The 26,257-nt window shown below is 46.6% G+C and overlaps 2 protein-coding genes and 1 pseudogene across 2 annotated transcripts; all 3 read left to right on the plus strand.

The window, feature by feature from the left end:
• The first annotated feature begins 1,491 nt into the window (after nucleotides 1–1,491).
• LOC118973794 (complement factor I pseudogene) lies at nucleotides 1,492–2,341 on the plus strand (annotated as a pseudogene).
• A 5,570-nt stretch (nucleotides 2,342–7,911) lies between these two features.
• Nucleotides 7,912–9,092, plus strand: LOC140847172 (vomeronasal type-1 receptor 4-like). Its single transcript, XM_073226532.1, has one exon. The coding sequence runs from the start codon at nucleotides 7,956–7,958 to the stop codon at nucleotides 8,856–8,858; it is 903 nt and encodes a 300-aa protein (XP_073082633.1). The 5' UTR covers nucleotides 7,912–7,955; the 3' UTR covers nucleotides 8,859–9,092.
• Nucleotides 9,093–15,838: 6,746 nt separating this feature from the next.
• Nucleotides 15,839–19,492, plus strand: LOC108403455 (vomeronasal type-1 receptor 4-like). Its single transcript, XM_017670613.2, has 2 exons — nucleotides 15,839–15,914; nucleotides 18,545–19,492. Exons 1-2 carry the CDS (start codon nucleotides 15,839–15,841, stop codon nucleotides 19,414–19,416), a joined length of 948 nt encoding a protein of 315 aa, XP_017526102.2. The 3' UTR covers nucleotides 19,417–19,492.
• The last annotated feature ends 6,765 nt before the right edge of the window (nucleotides 19,493–26,257 follow it).

Raw genomic sequence — 26,257 nt, forward strand, 5'->3', positions numbered from 1 at the left:
ACACCACAGAAATACAAAGAATTATTAGAGAATACTGTGAAAAATTATATGCGACCAAATTGGATAACCTACAAGAAATGGCCAACTTTCAAGAAAATACAACCTTCCAAGGCTGACTGAGGAAGAAACAGACAATCTGAGTAGACCAATTACCAGCAACAAAATTGAATTGATAATCAAAAAACTACTTAAGAATAAGATTCCTGAACCAGATGGCTGCACTGCTGAATTTTATCAAACATTTCGTGAAGACCTGATACCCACCCTCCTTAAAGCAGAGGAGGAGGGAATACTCCCAAATGCATTCCAGGAGGCCAGCATCACTCTAATACCAAAGCCAGGCACAGACACCACAAAGAAAGAAAATTACAGACCAATATCCCTGATGAATATAGACGCAGAAATACTCAACAAAGTATTAGCAAATGGAATTAAAGATACATTAAAAAGATCATCCATCATGATCAAGTAGGATTTATTCCAGGGATGCGAGGATGGAACAATATTCAAAAATCTATCAACATCATACATCAAATCAACAAAAAGAAGGACAAAAACCACATGATCACCTCCCTGGATGCTGTAAAAGCATTCAACAAAATTCAACATCCATTCATGATAAAAACTCTCAACAAAATGGGTATAGAGGGCAGTACCTCAACATAATAAAGGCCATATATGAGAAACCCACAGCCAACATGATAGTTAAGAGTGAGAAACTGAAATTTTTTTCCTTTAAGATCGCAAACAAGATAAGGATGCCCACTCTCCATGTTTTTATTCAACATACTACTGGAGGTCCTGGCCATGGTAATCAGACAACAGAAAGAAATAAAAGGCATCCAGATTGGGTAAGGAAGAAGTTAACCTGTCACTGTTTGCAGATGACATGATATTGTACGTAGAAAACCATAAAGAATTCACCCCAAAGCTACTAGAACTAATAACTGAATTCAGCAAAGTTGCAGGATACAAAATTAATATACAGAAATCTGTTGCATTCCTGTATACTAACAATGAACTAGCAGAAAGAGAAGTCAAGAAAACAATTCCATTCACAACTGCATCAAAAGGAATAAATACCTAGGATTAAATCTTACCAAGGAAGTGAAAGACCTATACCCTGAAACCTACAAGACACTCATGAGAGAAATTAAAAAAGATGCCAATAAATGGAAGTAAATATTATTCAACCCTATGTTCTACCCCTAAATTGGAAAAATATTTTGGCAACTACACTTCAATTAAAAAACCAGAAAATGTGCATTTTAAGGAATGAATATTAAATATAGCTGTAAAAATTATAAATATTCAAACTGACATAAAATTATGAGAATGACACATCAAGGTAAATAATTAGTCCTGAAGGGAGATGAAAAGCATAATGGCATCAACAACAAAATGGAATTGATCATCAAAAAACTATGTGCATTTTCCTCAACTCTACCAACATGAAGTATTCTGCAACTTTCTAATTTTGCTGGTCTCATTATGTCAGAAGAAACAGAAATTTTGACTGCTGATATAGATGCAGAACGAAAATGGATTAAGTCCTTTCTTGCTAAACTATCCCGTGCAGTTAAAAATAGCACACACATTCGAAGGAAACGAGTCACAGGTGGAAAGCCAGCACAAGTGGGAGACTTCCCATGGCAGGTGACAATTAAGGAGGGTGACAAAATCAACTGTGGAGGGATGTATATTGGTCCGTGTTGCGTTCTGACTGCTGCACACTGTGTCAGAACCAGCAAAATGCACCACTTCCAAATATGGACATCACTGCTAGACTGGTTAAGACCTCCCTCTGTGCTAGTCATTCAGTCGTCAAAACAAATTATTATCCATGAAAACCCGGATGGATCCACATACCAAAACGACACAGCTGTGATTGAACCAAGAGCACACCCAGACCCAAGACGAAGCCTGCTGCCTCACTCCATCCCCGCCCGTGTGCCCTGGTCTCCATGTCTATTTGGACCTAATGATGAATGTGTCATTTCTGAATGGGGCTGAGAAAAAGATAACCAAAAAGTCTATTCACTTACACGGGGTGAAGTTCACCTAACAGACAACTGCTCTAGGTTTTACCCAGGTCGCTGCTTTGGAAAAGAAATGGAATGTGCAGCGTCAGTCACTGGTTCCATCGACGCCTGTGAAGGAGGCTCTGGAGGCCCGTTAGTCTGCACGGATGTCAGCAATGTGACCTATGTTTGGGGTGTTGTCAGTTGGGGTGAAAACTGGAAAACCGAAGTTCCCAGGTGTCTACACAAAAGTGGCCAACTATTTTGACTGGATCAGCCATCATGTGGGAAGGTCTCTTATTTCTCAGCACAACGTATAAAATTGTGATCACTATCATCTTTCTATTCTTTCCCCTTAAGAATTCCATTTTAATTGAAATACTGAATAATTAGTACTTCTGTAGAGAAAGAAAATAAAGCAAATCTTGTTGGGGGGGAACACAAGTAGCCTCCCCTTAGGACAGGGATTGCTGACCCCTGAGTTGGGGGCTTAGGTGCTGGGTTATGGGTATTTCAGCGTAATAAGGGCATGTGCCCCCACTGACAGCATGGCAGGGGTGTGGCTGCACGGTGGCCGGGAGGGATGGCGCCAGAGGACCACCCAGGGGGACAGGATCTTTATGCAGAGAGCTGGGGTGTGCAGGAAGAAGCGTTTGTTTTAGGGGAACCCAGAGGGCAGGCGGGGCTGGCTGGCAGGGCTGTGTCTGTAGCGCGAGTGGGGGGTCCTTTGTAAGAACAGTGACAGGCAGGTGGGTCTGAATGCCTGGGGTGCACGCAGAGGGAGCAGCAGAGAGACGCACTGCCAGGCCCCAGGACAAGCTCGCATGCCCAGCGTGTGTTAAGCGGCATCTAGAGCAGGCGGGTGACGTTCCTGTGGACCAGGTGAGCGTGTGTAAGGAGGTGGCACGTCAGGGAGAGGCCTGGGGCTTATTTACCAAACCTCATTTTATATAGTTTTTTTAATAAATATTTTTTTGGAATTGATACACAATATTATAGTAGTTTCAACTATATAACACGGTGATTTGACTGTTTTCCACATTATTCAGTCCTCACCACAGCTAGTGAGGTTACCACCCGTCAGCACAGGAAGATGTGACGGAATCCCCGGCTGCGTTCTCCGTGCTGCACGTTCACCCCCGTGACTGATTTATATCATGACTGACACTCTGTGCCCCCGTATCGCCTCTGCCTGTGTTGCCCCCGACGCAGACCCGCCCCCGTCGTAACCACCAGTCGCCTCTCAGCGTCTATGACTCACCTGCTGTTCTGTTCATTTGGTTTTGTTTTGTTTTCAGAGAAAACACATGTAAGTGAAACCAAATTTATAGGTGGACCTGCCCGTCATTGAGAAAACACCAGGGTGATGACAGGATTCTGATCCAGTGAGTGTGATATGAGGAAACACTACTGAGCAGGTTTCTATTTCCTGATCAAAGTAAGAGGCCCTTGCCACACACGTGAGTAAAGGTATTTGAAACCAGCCATGTCCGTGTCCTGAGGACTGAATTGCTGCTAAGTATTTGGTGGGACAGTCTCTGCCCTGATTCGAAAAGCACAGTCACCACAAAACACACCCCTCCCGTTCTAATTCAGCATGAAAATAAAAGAGGGGCCACACCCATAACAAGAAAAGCATTCTCAGGATAGTGTGTTTTCTCCTTCTGAAATGGTTAAGCGCAGTTCCCAGGACATTTCATAGGACAGGACCGCCTTCCCCCTGGTGGGATTGGGGCGCAGAGCAGTGAGGGGAGCAAGAGGGGGACCACGGCCACTGCACCAGGGGGGGAATCTCAGTCTCAAACTGTTAAGGAGCGAGGGCCGAGGACCCCAACCTCCTGGGACGACCAGCCCCCAGATCATATGCTGACGCTCAGCGAGCTCGCCCTGTGGATCGCGTCTGGGACGGGGACAGACCCGGAGGGGAAGCCCAGGACACAGTGAGGGGGGCCCCTGTGCACTGCGTGTCTGCCACCCGGTTACCGCTTCCACCCTGACCGGATGCCCCCACGGGAACGGGAAACTTTCTCTCTGCTCAGCTGCTCACGGAGACTTTCCAGTAATTGCCAGCACTTGTCACTAATCGCCTGCCAGGCTGGAGGGTGACGGCACTGGGGTGGGATTCGCTGCTCGCTGGAGACGCCCTGAGCCTCCGAGCAGACGGTGTCTCCAGGACTAGCCAGGACGTGGTAAGGCGCCCCCGTGGGGACGTCAGGTCCGGGAGCCCTGCCCTATAAGTACGGCCCCTCCTGAGTGACGTCCCTGCAGAAGCTCAGGAGCAGAGCCTGCAGGTAGGTGCCTCCCCGCGGTCAGGGAGCCAGCAGGGAGGGGCCTCCCCAGGAAGGACACAGAGCCTGGCCGGGGGACCCCAGATAGCACAGGGCCCCCTGCCAGGTGCTCTGCTGACCTTCCCGACCTGAATGGGCAGGAGGTTGATGGCCACGTATTTCCCTCTTTGAAATCCCATTTGGTGCAATGCAGCATCTCAGGGATTTCTGCCCAGGTGTCTGTGGGGTTCCTGTGTGTGTTGTGTTGTGTGTAAGTGTTGCTCATGTATTTATCCCTGGATTTGAACTGGGAAACCGCCTCTGTGCTTCCTGAAGCTGAGGGGGCAGGCGGAGAATGAAGGATTATAGTGAGAGGAGATCAGGTTGGTTTTGAAAATGCTTTGAATGTTGGAAATAAGCCATGTACAGGGCTTTTTTTTTTACAGGGCTTTAATTTAATAAGAAATAGGAATTAGACCCATACCCTCTGTGATGACTAATTTCACTGTAGTTAGAAATATGGTGGAATGTGCCCTGGGCCAAGCACATCTGTCTGAATGTCTGTCCCCCCAAGATGCATATGTTGCAGTCACAACCCCAGAGACGACAGGAGGCTAGTGGGGCAAACAGTGCTCACAGGACAGACACAATGGACTTCAGTTTGTTTTAGCGGAAGCACAGCTGTGTCCTCACAAAAGTGGGTGGAGATAGGGCTGCAAAGTCTCCCTGTTTTCTCCACAATGGTTCGCACCCACTCGCCCAAGGACATGGAGAGTGACCTGCGGACGCTGATCCCCATGCCTGTGGGTGGAGACGGCCCCTGGGCGACAGGCCCTGGGTGTGGGGTCCTGGGACGGCACAGGCCACCTTCCATGGGGGCCCCTGGCTCTGGCTGTGCTGGGGCCCATGTGAGGGTGGGGTGGCGCTCAGGGTCTGTGCGGGGCAGGTGTGTCTGCCTTCTGCCTGGATGGCTGGTGTAAGTGAGGCCCTGCATGTGGGCGATGTGTGCCCACAGTATGTGCCACCTCAGGGTGACCACATCATTGCCCTGGAAACCTCAAATCAGAGGAAGGTGGCTGGGCCATGTGGATACGGGCAGGGGGCGCCTACCTTTTTGGGGAGTCAGGGGACCTTGGGTGTGAGGAATCGGGGCTGGGAGTCAGCTCTGCTCCCAGAGAGAAGCCGACCATCTACTCCAGAGATAATGGAACTGCTCAGGCCACTGCAGTAAAGAGAGTCTGAGAAATGACAATTCCTAGGAGTCTGTCCAGCAGGGGCTGATCGGGGGAAGGCGGGGAGGCAGCGCTGGGGCCGTCAGGGCGGGTAAGGACGCTCAGCAAACAGGGAACCCAGGCTCACGCATCGCGTATGGTATTGCTTGGAGAAAACTTATCCCTAAGATAAACAGTAGGAAATGTAAGTATTTTATTTTAACTCATGTTTCCCTTTCAATGCCCTCCTTTCTCTGTGTAGACCCGTCTCTGACCCACGGCATCTTCCTGCTCCAAAGGGCTTCCTGCACCGTCCTGCGCGGCAGGCCCAGGGCACCAAACCCCGTTTTCCTTTGAGCCTTTCCTTCTCCTTCGCTTCTGATGGATAATGTCACAGGGCCCAGGGACCACGTCGGTGGGATTTTTGTCTCAACACTAATACTTCACTCCACTCCCCTCTGCTCGCATGGTGTCTGCAGAGAAACTGGATGAAATCTTTCTTTGCTCCTCTGCAGGAAAGGTGTTTTTTTCTCTTACATTTTAAAGAAATGCTTTAATCCATGATGTCCCAGGTTCCAATGTTATCTGTGGGGGGAGCTGAGGGGGTTTTGTTTCGTGTTGGTTTCTGTTTTCTATGCATTTCTCCTGCTTGGTGTCTGCCGAGCGTCCCCCAGCCAGGCTGCAGTGCTGACATCCCGGGGGGAATCCTCTGTCGCTGTGCGTTTATGTATCTCTGCTGCTCCTTCTCTGCCAGTCCAGTTATGCAGAGTTACCCCTCGGGTGGTCATCCCACAGTCCAGGGATATTCCGACCTGTGTTTTCTCTCATCTCTTCTGTTTGCTTTCCAGTTCGGGAGTTTCTATCGATGTGTCCTCACGCTCCACGGTACGTGCCTCAGCCATCTTCAGTGCACTCACAGGCGCATCGAGGGCCCTGTGGTTTCTCTTACAGCGTTTTGTTTTCTCCATCATTTTGTCTTGGTTGTTAGCCTTCCCTTCCTCTGCTCAGTTATCTAGTCCTTCTTGCGTGCTGTGCGCTTCACCCATCAGAGCTCATGGCATCTCAGTTACAGGTGCTTTAAACGTTGGTCTGATAATCTGACTTCCCTCCATGTCTGCACCTGATGTGACCTCTGTGTTCCAATCCGTTGTTCTTGTGCGTCTTACTCCGCCTTGTCATTGTTTCTCCTGGTGGATGTGATGTGCAGGGTCGAGGATCTTCTCACGTCGTCCTTTTGGGTGAGTAGGAAGTGTGGAGAGAAGGTACCACCTGTGCTGCTGGGATGAGGCCTCAGTGACTGGGGAGCGTGTGCCCCCGGGCTGTGAACTGCACAGGCACCTCTCAGCCTTGTCCCCTGTAGGCAGGACAGGATGGCTACAGGGGCTGGGCCTGGGTGTCCCCTTCCCCAGGGCAGTGGGCTCTGATCACACCCCAGCGGGTTAGGCACCAGGCAGGAGTGTCCTGGGGGAAGGCCTTGTTGAGAAGAACCCAGTGTTTTCCTGTTTTTCAAAAATGGTTTTCACCCCCTGTGCCAAAAGCACTAGGGGGAAGTTCTCTGATATTTACTGAGAGAACGGGTGCAGCTCCTGGAAGTGAAATTACAAAACTGAGCTGGTCCCTCATTTCTTGGTCTCCCTCGATAATCTCGGTCTCAGACTTTGTTCACTGAGCCCCCAGCCCTTTGTGGACTACAGGGTGGGCTTCCCTACCCCCACCACAGCTCTGGCGGTGGTCTCTTCTCAGGGTCTCCAATCCAGGAAGCCTTGATGGCCTCTACCCAGTTCCCCTCTCATGTCACCAAGGCAGTGTGTCCCCAGGTCCTCAACTCTCTTACAGATCCAAAAATTTTCAGGTTCTTGGTTAAACTATTGTTAGAATGTAGTGGTGACTTCCAAGCACATTACACGAAAAGCCAGATAGCAGAAACAGCTACTGATTTTGTAAACTTATTTTGTATCTGCTCACTCTATGGATTATGGTTCCAAAGTGTGTAATGAAATTAGTTTCATAACTAATTACAATCTCAGCAATATTTCTGAACTCTCTACTTCATGGTGGTAGGTGAGCCATCCGTATAATAGGCAGGGTGACCAGGGTCTGTTACGGGAGCAGCACGTGCCCTTGTCCCTTGGGGCACAGTCACACTCGGGACAGGCTGTGAGCACCTACTGGACAGCAGTATGTGGAACACCACAGATGGTTCCTCATTTCAAGGACTGTACATTCTGGACAGGCAGAAAATAAACTGAAATAAATACAAAATGATAATGTTGCAAACAGTAACTGGCATCAGGTGTATGTCCTCCAGGTAAAGCCATCTCTACAGAGAACAAAGTGTCTCCCTTTGAAGGAGAAGAAAGGGAAAGGATCCTTTCCAATGCTGGTTAGTAAGAAGGCTGCTGACGTTGCCCCCAGCACAGCCCCCTCTGTCTCCAGGCCTCCCAGACGCCTTCTCCATGCTTTTTGATAAAGATGCCCTACGAACTACAGGGAATGTGCCTCTGAAAACCACCTTTCTGTTACAGATTGGATTTGGGACACTGGCCAATGTCACCCTCTTTTTCCATAATGTCTCCCCAGTGTTACATGGCCACAAGCAGAGACCCACACACGTGGTTCTCACCCACATGGCCTTGGCCAACCTCTTGATTCTTCTCTCCTCTGGGATTCCCCACACGATGGCAGCTTTTCTTTTGCACAAACCTCTCTCCATTCGTGGGTGTAACGTTGTATATTATACACACAGAGTGGCTCGCAGCTCCACCCTGTGCTGCACGTGTGTCCTGAGCACCTACCAGTTTTTCACACTCATCCCTGGGAGAGTAGAGTGGATGATGCTCAGGAGAGCCCCCAAGGTCCCTGGTCCTTCCTGCTGTGTCTGCTGGGTGTTTGCTGCCTTAGCAAGTATCTATATTCCCTTGAATGTGACTGGTGCACAGAACACGGGAAATTATACTGACACACAAGGCAGGTGGTTCTGCTCCTCAATTCCCAGGGCAGGTGTCAGCATCATGTCATCATGTCCCGATGCCGTGTTTATTGGCCTCATGGTCTGGACCAGCAGCTCCATGGTGGGTCTCCTTCGCAGACATCACCAGAGGGTGCAGCATATTTACACCCCCAAGAGCCCCCACAACTTCACCCCAGAGACCAGAGCCGCCCACACCATCCTGATGCTGGTGGTCACCTTCGTCGTCTTCTACGTGATGAATTTGGTTTTTACTTTTTACATCAGTGTCTTTTTAGATATTCAGCTGTGGTTGATACAGACATGTAATATTTTGCCTTTATGTTTCCCCACTGTGAGCCCCTTCCTGCTGGTCCTTAGGGACCCCAGAACTCCCAGGCTTTGCTCTTAAATTGTTTAGACATCACTCTTGAAATAGTGAGTACATAGATGCCAGCCTCCATAACATCTCTGGTATTATACTTAATAATCATTTACCAGTTAACCATTTTTATAATTTGTTCTTGTTTGTGACTGTGCAGAATATCATATTCATGACTTAACCATTTCAAAGTGCACATGATTGGCATGAAATACATTCACAAAGTCTGTGAGCCTCAGCACTCTCTGTACCCAGGGCTTTCATCATCCCCAACCAGCTGGGGCCCATTAAAGAATAAATCCCGCCTCTTCTTGCTCTCAGCTGTCCCTCTGCTCTTTTAACTCCCTTGCATGTGCCTGGCCTGGTGCTTCCCATGACCAGATTCACACAGTGTTTGTCCGTCCGTGTCTGCATTGTCTAAGTCACCAAAATGTTTTCAACGTCACTCCAATTTGTAGCACACATGAAACCTTGATTCACTTTTGTGGTTGAAACTGGAACAATTTTATTTACGTACATGACATTTTCTTTACACATTCATCTGTGCATGAACAGTTGTTTTGTTTCCACCTTTAGACTTTTGAAAATAATATGATTCTGAACACTGGTGTAGAAATATCTAGGAAGTCCCTGCTTTGAGTTCTTTGGGAAACATTCCTAAGAGTGAAATTTCTCTGCATATGATATTCCAATGCATAGTCATTTGATGAATCACCGAACTCTTATTGCGAACCTCCTGCGCTGCTGCATATTCCCACCAGCAATGCACGAAGGTGACAGTTTTTCCACATTCTCTCCAAAAGTTATTGTCTATGTTGGATTACAGCCAATCAAGCAGGTTTGAAGTAGTATATACTTGTGGTTTTCATTTGCATTTACCCAATAAGTAATGATGTTGAGCGTATTTCTGTACACATACTAGCAATTTGTGTATCTTTGGAGAAATGGCTATGCATACTCATTGCCCATTTTTATACTGGGGAGCTGTTGTTCATTTATGAGGTTTTTTAGAAAAATATACTGTGGATATTGATCCCTGTGAGTATAACATTCACAAATTCTTTCTCCATTCTGTAGTTTGTCATTAAATTGCGGTCTCCTGAGGGCAGTCCTTTAGGCACGGTGACTCTGTCACAGCAGGTGGGGCAGACTGAGCCAGCCAGTGCAGGGAATGTGACTGGACATCAGATTCCCACTGGACCATTGTTAACACTACTGTGTTCATGCCCTCAGATCTTTATTATTCAGCACACACTGCTTTTGATCAATGACGTTTACCTGCGTTTAGCTGTGTGGGTGGAGTGAAAGCATTGATCAGTCTGTACATCTGGAAGGCAGCACAGCAGCCATTCTGCAGCACAACTTCTCCCACTGTTCTCCACTTCCTTTTGAACTCATGGAGTTAACTGCTGCAGGGTGCTCCCCTGTAAATACATCATCTCTGTATCTTTTAACACACTCATCACTGTTGCTAGTTATACTCATCATTCTCCAGGAGAAGGAAATATGTGGAGAAAATAGGTGAAATGAGATCTCCTCGTGGTATATGATTGTTCAGAGAAGACAAGGGTGTTCACAAAGTGTGTGTGGAATGATGATGCTACTGTCTGCAGTGCTGTGTGCAGAAACCATTCATTAAAATTTGTATCTTACCCTAACATTCTCAAAATACTGCAAATAATAAGAGGGAGGAATGATTCCAAATTCATTTTGAGACCAGTATTATTGCAATACCTTAACATAACAAAGACAGTACACAAAAGAAAAGTAAAGACCAGTATCCACAGGAATGTACACCCAGAAAACATCAAGACAAATATTAGCAAACCAAATTCAAAAAGACACTAAGACGATCCATTCCGCACAGCCAAGTATGGTTTATATAAGGGATGCAGACGTGGCCCAACATCTGCAAATCCATGGATGTGATACACCTCATTAACAGAAGAAAGAATGAATACCACATGTTCATCTCAACAGATGCAGGAAAAGCCTTTGATGAATTCAACATTCACCCATAAAAGCTGTCACCAAAGAGGGTATAAAGGAAACATAGCTCAGCGTACTAAGGCCCACACGTGACAAACTCACCACTCACAGCACAGTCAGTGGTCAGGAGCCGTGGCATTCCTGTACACTAACAATGAACTAGCAGAAAGAGAAATCAAGGAAACAACTCCATTCACAATTGTATCAAATGTAATAAAATACCTAGGAATACACCCAAGCAAGGAAGTGAAAGGCTTCTACCCTAAAACCTACAAGACACTCATGAGAGAAACCAACGAAGATACCAATACATGGAAATAAATATTATTAAACACTCTGTGGGATGCCTAAATTGGTAAAATATTACATCAACTATACTCCAACTAAAAAACCAGAAACTGCGTATTTTAAGGAACAAATATTAGCTATAGTTGTAAAAATTATAAATATTCAAACTGACATAAAATAATGAGAATGACACATCAAAGTAAATAATTAGTCCTAAAGGTAGATGAAGAGCATGACCACATACTCAAGCCATAGCAACAGACAGCAAAAATAACCCCTCAGTGAAAAGCGTGTTGGAGACCCTGGGGCAGGGAGCGCTTGTCCCAGGCCTGGGGACACTGGACTCTCAGATGAGGTGGGTGGCAGCCTGAGAGGCCCCACAGGGTACACAGAAGGGCAGGCAGCAAACTTCCCATTCACGTTGGAACGTTCTAGGCTCAAGGGCCACGTGGTCCCTGTCACACCCACCCAATGCTGCCTTCCTGCATGCAAGCAGCCGGAAGACAATGGGGAAACCAGTGGGACTGGGTTCCAATAAAACTTTGTTTAAAAACACAAGCAGCCTGCCCTTAGGAGAGGGACTGCCAACCCCTGAATTGGGGGCTTAGGTGCTGGGTCAGGGGGTTCCCTTGAGCATAGTAAGGGCATGTGCCCATACTGACAGCATGGTAGGGGTGTGGGTGCACAGTGGCTGGGAAGGACACTGCCAGGGCACCAGCCGGGGGGAAGGGATATTTATGCAGACAGCAGGGGTGTGCAGGAGGAAGCATGTGTTTTAGGGGAATCCAGAGGGAAGGTGGGGCTGGCTGGCAGGGCTATTTCTGTAATCTGAGTGGTTCTTTGAAAGATTCTGTAGACTGAGGGGTTCTTTGTAAGAACAGTGACAGGCAGGCGGGTCTGAATGCATGAGGGTGCACACAGGGGGGGTGGAAGCTAAGCGCACTGCCAGGTCCCAGGACAAGGTCAAATGCCCAGCGCATGTTAACCGGCATCTTAAGCACGAAAGTGACGTTCCTGTGGAAGGGGTGAGTAGGTGTGCATGTCAGAGAGAGGCTTGGGGCTTATTTCACTGTTTTCCACATTATTCAGTGCTCACCACAGCTAATGAGGTTACCATCCATCAGCATAGGAAGATGTTACAGAATCCCCGGCTGTGTTCTCTATGCTTCACTTTCATCCCTGTGACTGATTTATATCATGACTGAGACTCTGTGCCCCTGTATCACCTCTGCCTGTGTTGTCCCCAATGCAGAACCGCTCCCACGGTAACCACCAGTGGCCTCTCAGCGTCTATGACTCAGCTGCTGTTCTGTTCATTTTGTTTTGTTTTGTTATCAGATAAACCACATAGAAGTGAAACCAAATGTGTAAGCGGACCTGCCCATCATTGACAAAACACCATTGTGAGGACAGGATTCTCATCCAGTGAGTGTGATATTAGGAAATACTTCTGAGTAGTTTCATTAATTTCCTAATCAAAGTAAGAGTCGCTTGTACACATGTGTGTAAATGTATTTGAAACCAGCCAATGTCCGTGTCCTGAGAACTGAACTGTTGCTAAGTATTTGCTGGGACAGTCTCTGCCCTGATTCGAAATGCACATTCACCACAAAATACAATCCTCCAGTTCTAACTCAGAATGAATATAAAAGGGGGGCCACACCCATAACAAGAAAACCATTCTCGGATAGTGTACTCTCATTTTGAAACAGTTAAGTGCAGGAGAGAATTAAAGATGGCAGCGTGAGAGGAGAGACAGAGGCTTCCTCTTAAAACTGGATACAATTAGAAAATATAGTTTGTGCAACTAATCCTGAGAGAGCAACAGGAAAGAGGACGGAGTCAGACTACTCACACCTGGAGAAAAAAGCAGACCTCAGCGAACGGGGTAACATACCAGAGCTGTGGCCCAGCAGGACCCGAGCCCCTCCCCCACCCCAGCTCACCGGCGGGAGGAAGAGAAACGGAGCAGGGAGGGAGTGGAAGCCTGGGACTGCTGAATACCAAGCTCCAGAGACCTGCGCTGGGAGCATAAACCTACATTTCATGGTGCTTTCATGAGACTCGCATGACTATCAGGTTGGAAATTTAATAAAGGCAACATTCCTGGAGAGACTGGGATTCCAGCTGCTTGTGGAAAGCAGGGATCCATATCTGACTGCTCTGGGACAAAAACTTACACCTGTGTGACTGGCTCACTGGCTCAGGCAGTGGAGACAGGCACAGCAGCCGGGAGGCGGGGAACAGCTCTTTCCTCCCCCCAGGCACCAATACCACTCCCCTGAAACCACCGACATTGCTTCAGGGGCGCAGCACCTCCAGAATAGAGCTTCTGGACACTAGAGGGCGCCATATAGAAACATGAAACACCAAAGGAACCTGGTCCAGAGTAAAATTAATACAACCCCTGACAAAGATTTAAATGACATGGACCTTACCACTCTTCCTGAAAGGGAGTTCAAAATAAAAATCATCATGCTAATGGAGGTATGGAAAGACATCCAAGAACTCAGGAATGAATTCAGGATGGAGATCCCATTGCTGAAGAGCACGATGGAGGGTATTAAAAGCAGGTTGGATACAGTGGAGGAGATGATAAATGAACTAGAAACTAGAGAAGAGGAATACAAAGAAGCTGGTGCACAGAGAGAAAAAAAGGATCTCTAAGAATGAAACAATATTGAGAGAAGCTGTGTGACCAAACCAAACAGAACAATATTCACATTATAGGGGTACCAGAAGAAGAGAGAAAGGGATAGAAAGTGTCTTTGAGGAGGTAGTTCCTGAAAACTTTCCCAATTTGGGGAAGGAGATAGTCTCTCAGGCCGTGGAGATCCACATATCTCCCAACACAAGGCACCCAAGGAAGACAACACCAAGACATATAGTAATAAAACTGGCAAAGATCAAGGATAAGGACAGACAATTAAAAGGAGCCAGAGAGAGAAATATGATCACATTCAAAGGAAAGCCCATCAGGCTAACATCAGACTTCTCAGCAGAAACCTTACAGGCCAGAAGGGAGTGGCATGATGTATTTAATGCAATGAAGCAGAAGGGCCTGGAACCAAGGTTACTTTATCTGGCAAGATTATCATTTAAATTTGAAGGAGAGATTTAACGATTTCTAGATAAGCAAAAGCTGAGAGAATTTACCTCCCAAAAACCATCCCTACAGTAACTATTTTGGAGGTACTGCTTTGGATGAAATGGTTAAGTGCAGTTCCCAGGACATTTCATAGGACAGGACCGCCTTCCCCCTGGTGGGATTGGGGCGCAGAGCAGTGAGGGGAGCAGGAAGGGGACCACGTCCACTGCACCCGGGTGTGAATCTCAGTGTCAAACTGTTAAGGAGCGAGGGCCGAGGACCCCAACCTCCTGGGACGACCAGCCCCCAGATCATATGCTGACGATCAGCGAGCTCGCCCTGTGGATCGCGTCTGGGACGGGGACAGACCCGGAGGGGAAGCCCAGGACACAGTGAGGGGGGCCCTGTGCACTGTGTGTCTGCCACCCGGTTACCGCTTCCACCCTGACCGGATGCCCTCATGGGAACGGGAAACTTTCTCTCTGCTCAGCTGCTCACGGAGACTTTTCAGTAATTGCCAGCACTTGTCACTAATCACCTGCCAGGCTGGAGGGTGACGGCACTGGGGTGGGATTTGCTGCTCACTGGAGACACCCTGAGTCTCCGAGCAGTGTCACCAGGACTAGCCAGGACGTGGTAAGGCGCCCCGTGGGGACGTCAGGTCAGGTAGCACTGCCCTATAAGTATGCCCCTCCTGAGTGATGTCCCTGCAGAAGCTGAGGAGCAGAGCCTGCAGGTAGGTGCTTCCCCGCGGTCAGGGAGCCAGCAGGGAGGGGTCTCCCCAGGAAGGACACAGAGTCTAGGATATTCCCAGGATAGCACAGGGCCTCCCTGCCAGATGCTCCGCAGACCTTCCCAGACTGAATGGGCAGAAGGATGGTGGGCACACATTTGCCTCTTTGGAATCCCATTTGGGGGGATGCAGCAACTCAGGGATATCTGCCCAGGTGTCTGTGGGGTTCCTGTGTGTGCTGTGTTGTGTGTAAGTGCAGCTCACATTTCTATCCATGGAATTGATTGGAGAAATGCCCCCTGTGCTTCCTGACCTGAGGGGCAGGTGGAGAATGTAGTTATAGTGAGAGGAGATCAGGAAAATTTTGAAAATGGTATGAGTTTTGGAATTAAGACATGTACAGGACTTTTATTTAATGATAACTAGGAATTAGACCTATACCCTCTGTGATGACTAAGCTCACTGTAGCTGGAAATATGGTGGAATGTGCCCTGGGACAAGCACATTTGTGTGAATGTCTGCCCCCCCAAGATGCATATGCTGCAGTCACAACCCCAGAGATGACAGGAGGCTAATGGGGCAAATGGTGCTCACAGGACAGACACAATGGCCTTCAGTTTGTTTTAGCGGAAGCACAGCTGTGTCCTCAGCAAAGTGGAGGAAGATAGGGCTTCAGCATCTCCCCATTTTCTCCAGAACGGTTGGCAACCACTTGCCCAAGGACATGGGGAGTGACCTGCGCATGTTGTTCCCCGTACCTTCTGTGGGGGCCCCTGGCTCTGGCTGTGCTGGCACCCATGTGACGGTGGGCTGGCATTCAGGTCTGTGTGGGGCAGGCTTGTCTGTCTGAATTCTGCCTGGATGGCTGGTGTAAATGATGCCCTGCATGTGGGTGATGTGTGTGCCCACAATATGCGCCATCTCAGGGTGACCACATCCCTGCCCAGCAGTCTCTCAGCCCAGAAGAAGGTGGCTGGCCCACGTGGAGGTAGGTAGGGGGCGCCTGCCATCTTGGGAGTCAAGGACCTGGTGGGGGGACCTCAGGTGTGCAGAATCAGGGCTGAGAGTAAGCTGTGCTACCACAGAGAAGCCAACCATCCACCCTGGAATCATGGAACTGCTCAGGTCACTGCAGTAAGGAGAGTCTGAGAAATGACAATTCCTAGGCATCTGTCCAGCAGGGGCTAATCGGGGGAAGGTGGGGAGGCAGCGCTGGGGCCGTCAGGGTGGGTAAGGATGCTCAGCAAACAGGGAACCCAGGCTCACGCATAGTGCATGATAGTACTTTGACCAACTTCTCACTAAGATTAACAGTAGGAAATGTAAGTATTGTATTTTAACTCATTTTTCCCTTCCAACACCCTCCTTTCTCTACGTAGACCCATCTCTCACCCACAGCATCTTCCTGCCTCCAAAGGGCTTCCTGCATCATCATGGGCAGCAGGCCCAGGGCACCAAACCCCGTTTTCCTTTGAGCCTTCACTTCTCCTTCACTTCTGATGGATAATGTCACAGGGCCCAGAAACCACGTCGGTGGGATTTTTCTCTCAACACTAATACTTTACTTTACTCCACTCCCCTCTACTCGCATGGTATCTGTGGAGAAACTGGGTGAAATCTTTCTTTGCTCTTCTGCAGGAAAGGTGTTTTTCTCTCTTACATTTTAAAGAGATGTTTTAATCCACAATGTCCCACACGTTCCAATGATATGGGGGGGGGGGGTTGAGGGGGTTTTGTTTCTTGTTTGTTTCTGTTTTCTATGCATTTCTCCTGCTTTGTGTCTGCCAAGTGACCCCAAGCTGGACTGCAGTGCTGACATCCCTGGGGGAATCCTCTGTCGCTGTGCATTTATGTATCTCTGCTGTTCCTTCTCTGCCAATCCAGTTATGCAGAGTTACCCCTCGGGTGGTCGTCCCACAGTCCAGGGATATTCCGACCTGTGTTTTCTCTCATCTCTTCTGTTTGCTTTCCAGTTTGGGAGTTTCTATCAATGTGCCCTCACACTCAGCAGTACGTGCCTCAGCCATCTTCAGTCCACTCACAGGTGCATCGAGGGCACTGTGGTTTCTCTTACAGTGTTTTGTTTTCTCCATCATTTTGTCTTGGTTGTTAGCCTTCCCTTCCTCTGCTCAGTTATCAGCCCTTCTCGCGTGCTGTGTGCTTCACCCATCAGAGATCATCGCATCTCAGTTACAGGTGCTTTTAAAGTTAGTCTCATAATCTGACTTCCCTCCACATCTGCGCCTGATGGAATCTCTGTTTTCCAATCCATTGCTGTGGTGCCTTTTAGTCCGCCTTGTCATTGTTTTTCCTGGTGGATGTGATGTGCAGGGTCGAGGAACTTCTCTCGTCATCCTTTTGGGTGAGTGGGATGTGTGGGGAGAAGGTACCACCTGTGCTGCTGGGATGAGGCCTCAGTGACTGGGGACCGTGTGCCCCTGGGCTGTGAACTGCACAGGCACCTCTCAGCCTTGTCCCCTGTAGGCAGGACAGGATGGCTACAGGGGCTGGGCCTGGGTATCCCCTTCCCCAGGGCAGTGGGTTCTGATCACACCCCAGCGGGTGAGGTCCCAGGCAGCAGTGTCCTGGGGGGAAGCCTTGGTGAGAAGAACCTAGTGCTCTGCTGTATTTCAAAAACGTCTTTCACCCCCTGTGTCAAAAAAATGCACAAGGGGAAGTTCTCTGATATTTGCTGAGAGAACAGGTGCAGCTCCTGGAAGTGAAAATTACAAAACTGAGCTGGTCCCCCATTACTTAGCCTGCCTGGGGAATCTCAGTCTCAGACTTTGCACACTGAGCCCCCAGCACTTTGTTGACTCTAGGGTGGGATTCCCTGCCCCCACCACAGCTCTGGCAGTGGTCCCTTCTCAGGGTCTCAGATCCAGGAAGCCTTGATGGCCAGTACTCAGTGCCCCTCTCTCACATCACCAAGGCAGTGATGCCACCGGGGTCCTCAACTCTCTTACGAACTCAAGAATTTTCAGATTTTTGGTTCTTAAACTATTGTTAGAATGTAATGGAGACTTCCAAGCACATTACATGAAAAGCCAGATAGCAGAAACAGCTACTGATGTTGTAAACTTATTTTGTATCTGCTCACTCTGTGGGTTATGGTTCAAAGTGCGTAATGAAATTAGTTTGATAACATTACAATCTCAGCAATATTTTTCAACTCTCCATTTCATGGTTGTAGGTGAGCCATCCATACAATAGGCAGGTGACCAGGGTCTGTCAGGGAAGCAGCACGTGCCCTTGTCCCTTGGGGCACAGTCACACTCGGGACAGGCTATGAGCACCTATTGGACAGCAGTATGTGTAACACCACAGACGGTTACTCATTTCAAGGACTGTACATTCTAGACAGGCAGAAAATAGAAATAAATACAAAATGATAATGTTGTATATAGTAACTGGCATCAGGTGTATGTCCTCCAGGTAAAGCCATCTCTACAGAGGATGAAGTGTCTCTCTTTGCTGAAGAAGAAAGGGAAAGGATCCTTTCCAATGATGATTATGTAAGAAGGCTGCTGACGTTACCACCAGCACAGACCCCTTTGTCTCCACTCCTCCCTGAAGTCCTCTCCGTGCCTTTTCTGAAAGATGTCCTATGAGCCACAGGGGAAGTGGCTCTGAAAACCACCTTTCTACTACAGATTGTAGTTGGGACACTGGCCAATGTCACCCTCTTCTTCCATAATGTCTCCCCTGTCTTGTGTGGCTTCAAGCAGAGACCCACACATGTGGTTCTCACCCACATGTCCTTGGCCAACCTCTTGGCTCTTCTCTCCTCTGGGATTTCCCACACAATGGTGGATTTTCTTTTGAGGATCCCCCTATCCAGTCTTGTGTGTAAAGTTGTATATTATACACACAGACTGGCTCGAAGCTCCACTCTGTGCTGCACCTGCGTCCTGAGCACCTACCAGTTCTTCACACTGTTCCCTGGGAGAGTGGAGTGGATGATGCCCAGGTGTGCCCCCAAGGTCCCTGGTCTTTCCTGTTGTGTCTGCTGGGTGTTTGGTCTTTTATGGAATATCTATATTCCCATGAGTGTCACTAGTGCACAGAACACGGGAAATGTTACTGACGCAGAGGGCAGGTGGTTCTGCTCATCCTCAAGTCCCACAACAGTTATTGTCATCCTGTGGTCCTGTCCGGATGCCGTGTTCATTGGCCTCATGGTCTGGGCCAGTGGCTCCATGGTGGGTCGGCTACACAGACATCACCAGAGGGTGCAGCATATTCACATGCCCAAGGGCCCCCACAACTGCTCCCCAGAGACCAAAGCCACCCACACCATCCTGATGCTGGTGGTCACTTTCGTCATCTTCTACATGATGAATTTGGTTTTTACTTTTTACATCACTGTCTTTCTAGACCTTCAGCTCTGGTTGATACAGACATGTAATGTTTTGGCTTTGTGTTTCCCCACTGTGAGCCCCTTCCTGCTGGTCCTTAGGGATCCCAGAACTCCCAGGTTTTGCTCTTAAATTGTTAGAAATCATTCTTGAAATATTAAATACATAGATGTCAGCTCCTGTATCAGCCCTGATATTATACTTAGTAATCATTTACCAGTTAACTGTTTTTATACTGTGTTCATGTTTTTGACTGTGCAGAATATCATATTCATGACAACAATTTCTAAGTGCAAGTCATTTGCATGAAATACATTCACAACGTTTGTGACCATCACCACTGTGTGTATCCAGGACTTTTCATTTTTTTCAACCAACTTCTGACACATTAAAGAATAAATCCCATTTGTCTTTGCTCTCAGCTGTCCCTCTGCTCTTTTGTCTCTCTTGCATGTGCCTGTTCTGGGTACTTCATATAAGCAGAGTAAAGCAGTGTTTGTCCTTCTGTGTCTACATTATCTCCATAAACCAAATGTTTTCAACGTCATTCCAATTTCTAGCAAAGATGAAACTTTGATTCACTTTTATGGTTGAAACTGGTTACATTTTTTCTATCTATATGACCTTTCTTTACACATTCATCTGTGCATGAACACTTGGGTTGTATCCACCTTTAGACAATTGAAAATAACACCATTTTGAACACTGAAAATAACACCAATTGAACAAGTATGTGGCAATTCACTGCTTTGAATTCTTCAGGACACATACCTAGCAGTGAAATTTCTATGGTATATGGTACTTCTATGTGTAGGGTTTTGAGAAATCACCAAACTGTTTTCGTAAACGTCCTGCATCATATCACATTCCCAGCAGCAATGCACAGAGGTGCCAGTTTTTCCACACTCTCTCCATATCTTATTGTCTATGTTGGATTTAAGCCAACGAATCACATGTGAAGTAGTATATACCTGTGGTTTTCATTTGCATTTACCCAATGACTAATGATGTTGAGCGTATTTCTTTACTCTTACTGGTAATTTGCATATTTTTGGAGAAATGGCTATTAATGCTCACTTCCCATTTTTATATTGGGGTGCTCTTGCTCATTTATGGGTTTTATTTTTAGATATACTACGAATATTTGATTACTGACCCTGTCAGTATAAGATTCACAAATTCTTTCTCCATTCTGTAGTTTGTCATTAAATTACAGTCTCTTGAGGGCAGTGCTTTAGGCACAGTGACTCTGTCACAGCAGGTGGGGCAGACTGAGCCAGCCAGTACAGGGAATCTGGACATCAGATTCCCACAGTACCATTGTTAACACTATTCTGTTCATGCCCTCAAACCTTTATTATTTACCGTACACTGCTTTCGGTCAATGATGTTCACCTATGTTTAGCTGTGTGGCTGGAGTGAAAGCTTTGGTCAGTCATAACATCCGGAAAGCAGCGCAGCAGCCGTTCTGCACCATGACTTCCCCACTGTTCTCCACTGCCTTTTGAACTCATTCAGTTAGCTGCTGCACGGTTTTCCCTGTAAATCTATCATCTCTGTATCTTTTTATAGACTCATCACTGTTCCTACTTATAATCACCACTCTCCAGGAGAAGGAAATACATGGAGAAAGTAGGTAAAACGAGATCTCCTTGTGGTAAATGATTGTTCAGGGAAGACAAGGGTGTTCACAAAGTGTATGTGGAATTATGATAATATTGACTGCACTGTTATGTGCAGAAACCATCTGTTAAAATTTTTACCTTACACTAACTTTCTCAAAATATTGCAAATAATAACAGGAAGGAATGATGCCACATTCATTTTGAGACCAGAATTATTGCAATACCTTAATCTAACAAAGACACTACACAAAAGAAAATTAAAGACCAATATCCACAGGAATGTACACATAGAAAATATCAAGAAAAATATTAGCAAACTAAATTCAGTAACACACTAAATGATCATTCCACAGAGCCAAGTAGGATTTATATAAGGGATGCAAGGATGACCCAAAATCTGCAAATCCATGAATGTGATACACCTCAATAACAGAAGAATGGGTGAATACCACATGTTCATCTCAATAGATGCAGAAAAAGCATTTGATAAAATTCAACATTCACCCATAAAGCTGTCACCAAAGAGGGTACAAAGGAAATGCAGCTCAGCATACTAAGGCCCACACATGACAAACTCAACACTCACAGCCCAGTCAGTGGTGAGAAGCTGTGCCTGACTAGGATGACCACTCTCACCACTGTCACTCAACATGATCCTGGAAATCCTAGCCACAGCACTCCAACAAAAAAAGAAATAAAAGACATGCAAATTGGTATGGAGGAGGTGAAATTGTCACCATTTGCAGATGACATACTACAATTAGAAAAATTAAACTCCACCTAAAAACTTTATTAAAATTAAGAATTGAATTCTGTTAAGATACAGCATACAAAATTGACACACGTTTCTGTGTACTAAAATGTTGCATTTCTATATACTAATAATGAAATGTCAGAAAGAGAAATTGGGGGGAAATACCATTTACAAATGCATAAAAATGGAAAAATACCTAGGAATAGACAGGAGGGATTAAAGATGGTGGCATGAGATGTGAGACAGAAACCTCCTCCCAAAACCACATATAATGTGAAAATATAACATATACATCAAATCCCGAAAGAGTAGCAGGAAAGAAGGCTTTGGCATACTGTCTACACCAGGGGAAGCCAGCAGAACTCAAGGAAAAGAGGAACGTACCAAAGCCAAGATCCACAGAGACAAAAACCCTCGCCACCCCTGCTCAACAGAGGGAGAAAGAGAAACAGAGTAGGGAAGGTGGCCTAGGACTGCTGAACACCCAGCCCTGGAAATATGCTCTGGGAGCATGTGCCTAACTTACATGGTGGTCTGTGGATCAGTGTGGTTGGAAATATAAGACAGGAAGAATACTTGAAGAGACGGAGATTCCAGCAGCTTGTGGAAAACAGGGATCTACATCAGCTACTCTGGGACCAAAGAAAGGCAGGCAGTCTTAGAGACTTCCTAACAGTGAGACAGCTGTGAATGGGGCAAGGATTGCACTGAGCTTCCTGCTCAAGAGAAAGGGCAGTGGAGAAAATTTCCCAGACACTCTTTGCCCATGAGGTTGAGAACATTCAGGAGGTTCGGGTGCTCTATTCCCGTGAATAACTATGCAGTTCTGAGGCCCCCCACTGTGATATGCATCCTGCTGCACCTTCCTCCTAGGCAGTAGCTGCTTAAAAACTGGCTGTCCCAACTATTGCACCAGGCCAGCCAGAGGGTGGCCACACTCATGGCAACTACAATTGCAAAGCATAGAGGCTTCTACGTGCACGCTCGACCCACTGGCCCTGGCAGTGGAGACAGGCGGTGAAGCTGGGAAGCTGGAAAGACTGCTTTCTTCCTGATAGGCACCAGTGCCACTCGTCCACCACAGATCCAGAGGCTTAGCAGCTCCAGAGAGTACAGCTTCTCGGCAATAGAGGGTGCCACCTACAAATATGAAAGGTCCAAGGAACCTGCTTCAAACCAAAATACCACATATACCAGAAAGACTGCCTAGTGAAACTGAACTCATCAATACTCTTGAAACAGATTTCAAAATAAAAATCATAAACATGCTCATGGAGCCACAAAAAAGTATTCAATAGATCAGGGAGGAATTCAGCAATCAGATACAAGTGTTCAAGAATACAATATCTGAAATTAGACATACAATGGAAGGATTTAAAAGCAGATTAGATGAAGTAGAGGAGACAGTAAGTGAACTAGAAATCACAGAACAGGAATACAAAGAAGCTGAGGCACGGAGAGGAAAAGGGATCTCTAGGAATGAAAAAATATTGAGAGAACTGTGTGAACAAACCAAACGGAACAATATTCGCATTATACGGATACCAGAAGAAGAAGAGAGACAAAAAGGGATAGAAAGTGTCTCTGAGGAGGTGATTGCTGAAAAGTTACCCAGTCTGGGGAAGGAGATTTTCTGTCTAGCCACGGTGGTGCACAGATCTCCCAACACAAGGGACCCAAGGAACACAACACCAAGACATGAAATTATTAAAATGGAGAAGATCAAGGATAAAGATAGAGTATTAACAGCAGTCAGGGAGGCAGAGCCAAGAAGGTGGCCTGAGTAGAGCAGCAGAAATCTCCTCCCAAAACCACATATATTTTTGAAAATACAACTCTTCCTAAAAGAGAGACCAGAAGACACAGAACAACAGCCAGAATACATCCACACCTGCGAGAACCCAGCGCCTTGGAAAGGGGGTAAGATACAAGCCACATCCCGGCAGGAACTGAGTGCCCCTCACCCCAGCTCCCAAGGGGAGGAGAGGAGTCAGAGTGGGGAGGGAGAGGGAGCCCAGGACTGCTAAACACCCAGCCCTAGCCACCCACATCAGAGCACAGACAGTGCGTGCCTGGGGTGCTGGGTACTATGGAAACAGGACAGTAAGACCTTTGAGTGGGTCCCCACAGCCGGCACCCCTGGGACAAAGAAAAGTGGGGACAGGGGCCCCACAGCTGTATGGAAGCATCCCGGGACACTTAACCCAGCAGCTGGGTATCCCGGGATCTCTGGGCACCCTAACCCCCTGGGCAGCAGCACACCTTCGAGGATCCTCACGGTGATAAACAGCCTCCTGGCCGTTTCCCGTCCAATGCGGCTCCGCCACATCAGAGCAGCAGCCTGAGGCAGGCCACGCCCACAGCAACTGCGGAGCTAAACTCCATAGTGGCCGGGCAAGAATCAGAAGCCCCATGCACACAGCTGCCCAGCACAACCCGCTAGAGGCTGCTGTTCTCCCAGGAGAGGAAGGCCACAAACCAGCAAGAAGGGACATTCTCCCAGCCATCACTCATGCCAGCACCACAAACTCTCTCTATTGCCATGAAAAGGCAGAATTTGAGACAGACCAAAATCACAGAGTCAACCCCTGAGAAGGAGAAAGACCTAACCAGTCTTCCTGAAAAAGAATTCAAAATAAAGATCATAACCATGCTGACGGAGCTGCAGAGAAATATACAAGAGCTAAGGGATGACATCCGGAGGGAGATTACAGAAATGAGACAATCTCTGGAAGGATTTATAAGCAGAATGGATAAGATGCAAGAGGGCATTGATGGAATAGAAACCAGAGAATAGGAACGCATAGAAGCTGACATAGAGAGAGATAAAAGGATCCCCAGGAATGAAACAATATTAAGAGAACTGTGTGACCAATCCAAAAGGAACAATATCTGCATTATAGGGGTACTAGAAGAAGACAAGAGAGAAAAAGGGATAGAAAGAGTATTTGAAGAAATAATGGGTGAAAACTTCCCCAAACTGGGGAAGGAAATAATCGATCAGACCACAGAAATGCACAGAACCCCCAACAGAAGGGACCCAACGAGGACAACAACAAGACACATAAAAATTAAAATCACAAAGATCAAGGACAAGGACAGAGTTTTAAAGGCAGCTAGAGAGAGGAAAAAGGTTACCTACAAAGGAAAACCCATCAGGCTATCGGCAGACTTCTCCACAGAAACCTTACAGGCCAGAAAAGAATGGCATGATATATTTAAAACAATGAAAGAGAAGGGCCTTGAACCAAGAATACTGTATCCAGCATGATTATCATTTAAATATGAAGGAGGGATTAAACAATTCCCAGACAAGCAACAGTTGAGGGAATTTGTCTCGCACAAACCACCTCACAGGGTATTTTAGAGGGACTGCTCTAGATGGGAGCACTCCTAAGACTAAATAGATGTCACCAGAGAAAATAAAATCACAGCAAAGAAAGCAGACAAACCAAATACTAACTAAAGGCAAAAAATAAAATCAACTCAACTACCCACAAAAGCAGTTAAAGGAAACACAGAGCAGAGAATAAAACAAGCAATATATAAAGAACAGAGGAGGAGGAATAAGAAGGGGGAAACATAAAGAATGACCAGACAGTGTTTAAAATAGCTCAATAAGTGAGTTAAGTTAGACAGTAAGATACTAAAGAAAATAACCTTGAACCTTTGGTAACCATGAATCTAAAGCCTGCAATGGCAATAAGTACACATCTTTCAATAATCACCCTAAATGTAAATGGACTGAATGCACCAATCAAAAGACACAGAGTAATAGAATGGATAAAAAAGCAAGACCCATCTCTATGCTGCTTACAAGAGACTCACCTCAAACCCAAAGACATGCACAGACTAAAAGCCAAGGGATGGAAAAAGATATTTCATGCAAACAACAGGGAGAAAAAAGCAGGTACTGCAGTAGTATCAGACAAAATAGACCCCAAAACAAAGAAAGTAACAAAAGATAAAGAAGGACACTACATAATGATAAGGGGCTCAGTTCAACAAGAGGATATAACCATTATAAAAATATATGCACCCAACACAGGAGCACAAAAATATGTGAAACAAATACTAACAGAACTAAAGGAGGAAAGAGAATGCAATGCATTCATTTTAGGAGACTTCAACACGCAACTCACTCGAAAGGATGGATCCACTGGACAGAAAATAAGTAAGGACACAGAGGCACTGAACAACACACTAGAACAGATGGACCTAATAGACATCTATAGAACTCTACATCCAAAAGCCACTCTTTACACTAGCCAAGAAATGGAAGCAACCTAAGTGTCCATCAGTAGATGAATGGATAAAGAAGATGTGGTACATATACACAATGGAATATTATTCAGCCATAAGAAAACAAATCCTACCATTTGCAACAACATGGATGGAGCGAGAGAGTATAAATAAGCCAGGCAGAGAAAGAAAAACACCAAATGATTTCACTCATATGTGGAGGATAGGAACAAAGAGACTGAAGGAACAAAACAGCAGCAGCATCACAGAACCCAAGAATGGACTAACAGTTTCCAAAGGGAAAGGGACTGGGGAGAATGGGACGGAAGAGAGGGATAAGGGTGGGGAAAAA

The sequence above is a fragment of the Manis javanica genome, chromosome 17 (genome assembly GCF_040802235.1).
Source record: "Manis javanica isolate MJ-LG chromosome 17, MJ_LKY, whole genome shotgun sequence".
In the NCBI taxonomy this organism is placed as follows: domain Eukaryota; kingdom Metazoa; phylum Chordata; class Mammalia; order Pholidota; family Manidae; genus Manis; species Manis javanica.

Bases quoted from the DNA above. Each gene is read 5' to 3' on its own strand.
- LOC140847172 (XM_073226532.1), top strand. From the start codon at position 7,956: ATGCTTTTTGATAAAGATGCCCTACGAACTACAGGGAATGTGCCTCTG.
- LOC108403455 (XM_017670613.2), top strand. From the start codon at position 15,839: ATGCGCCATCTCAGGGTGACCACATCCCTGCCCAGCAGTCTCTCAGCC. The intron at 15,915-18,544 runs GTAGGTAGGGGG...TATGAGCCACAG, and splicing joins GGTGGCTGGCCCACGTGGAG to GGGAAGTGGCTCTGAAAACC.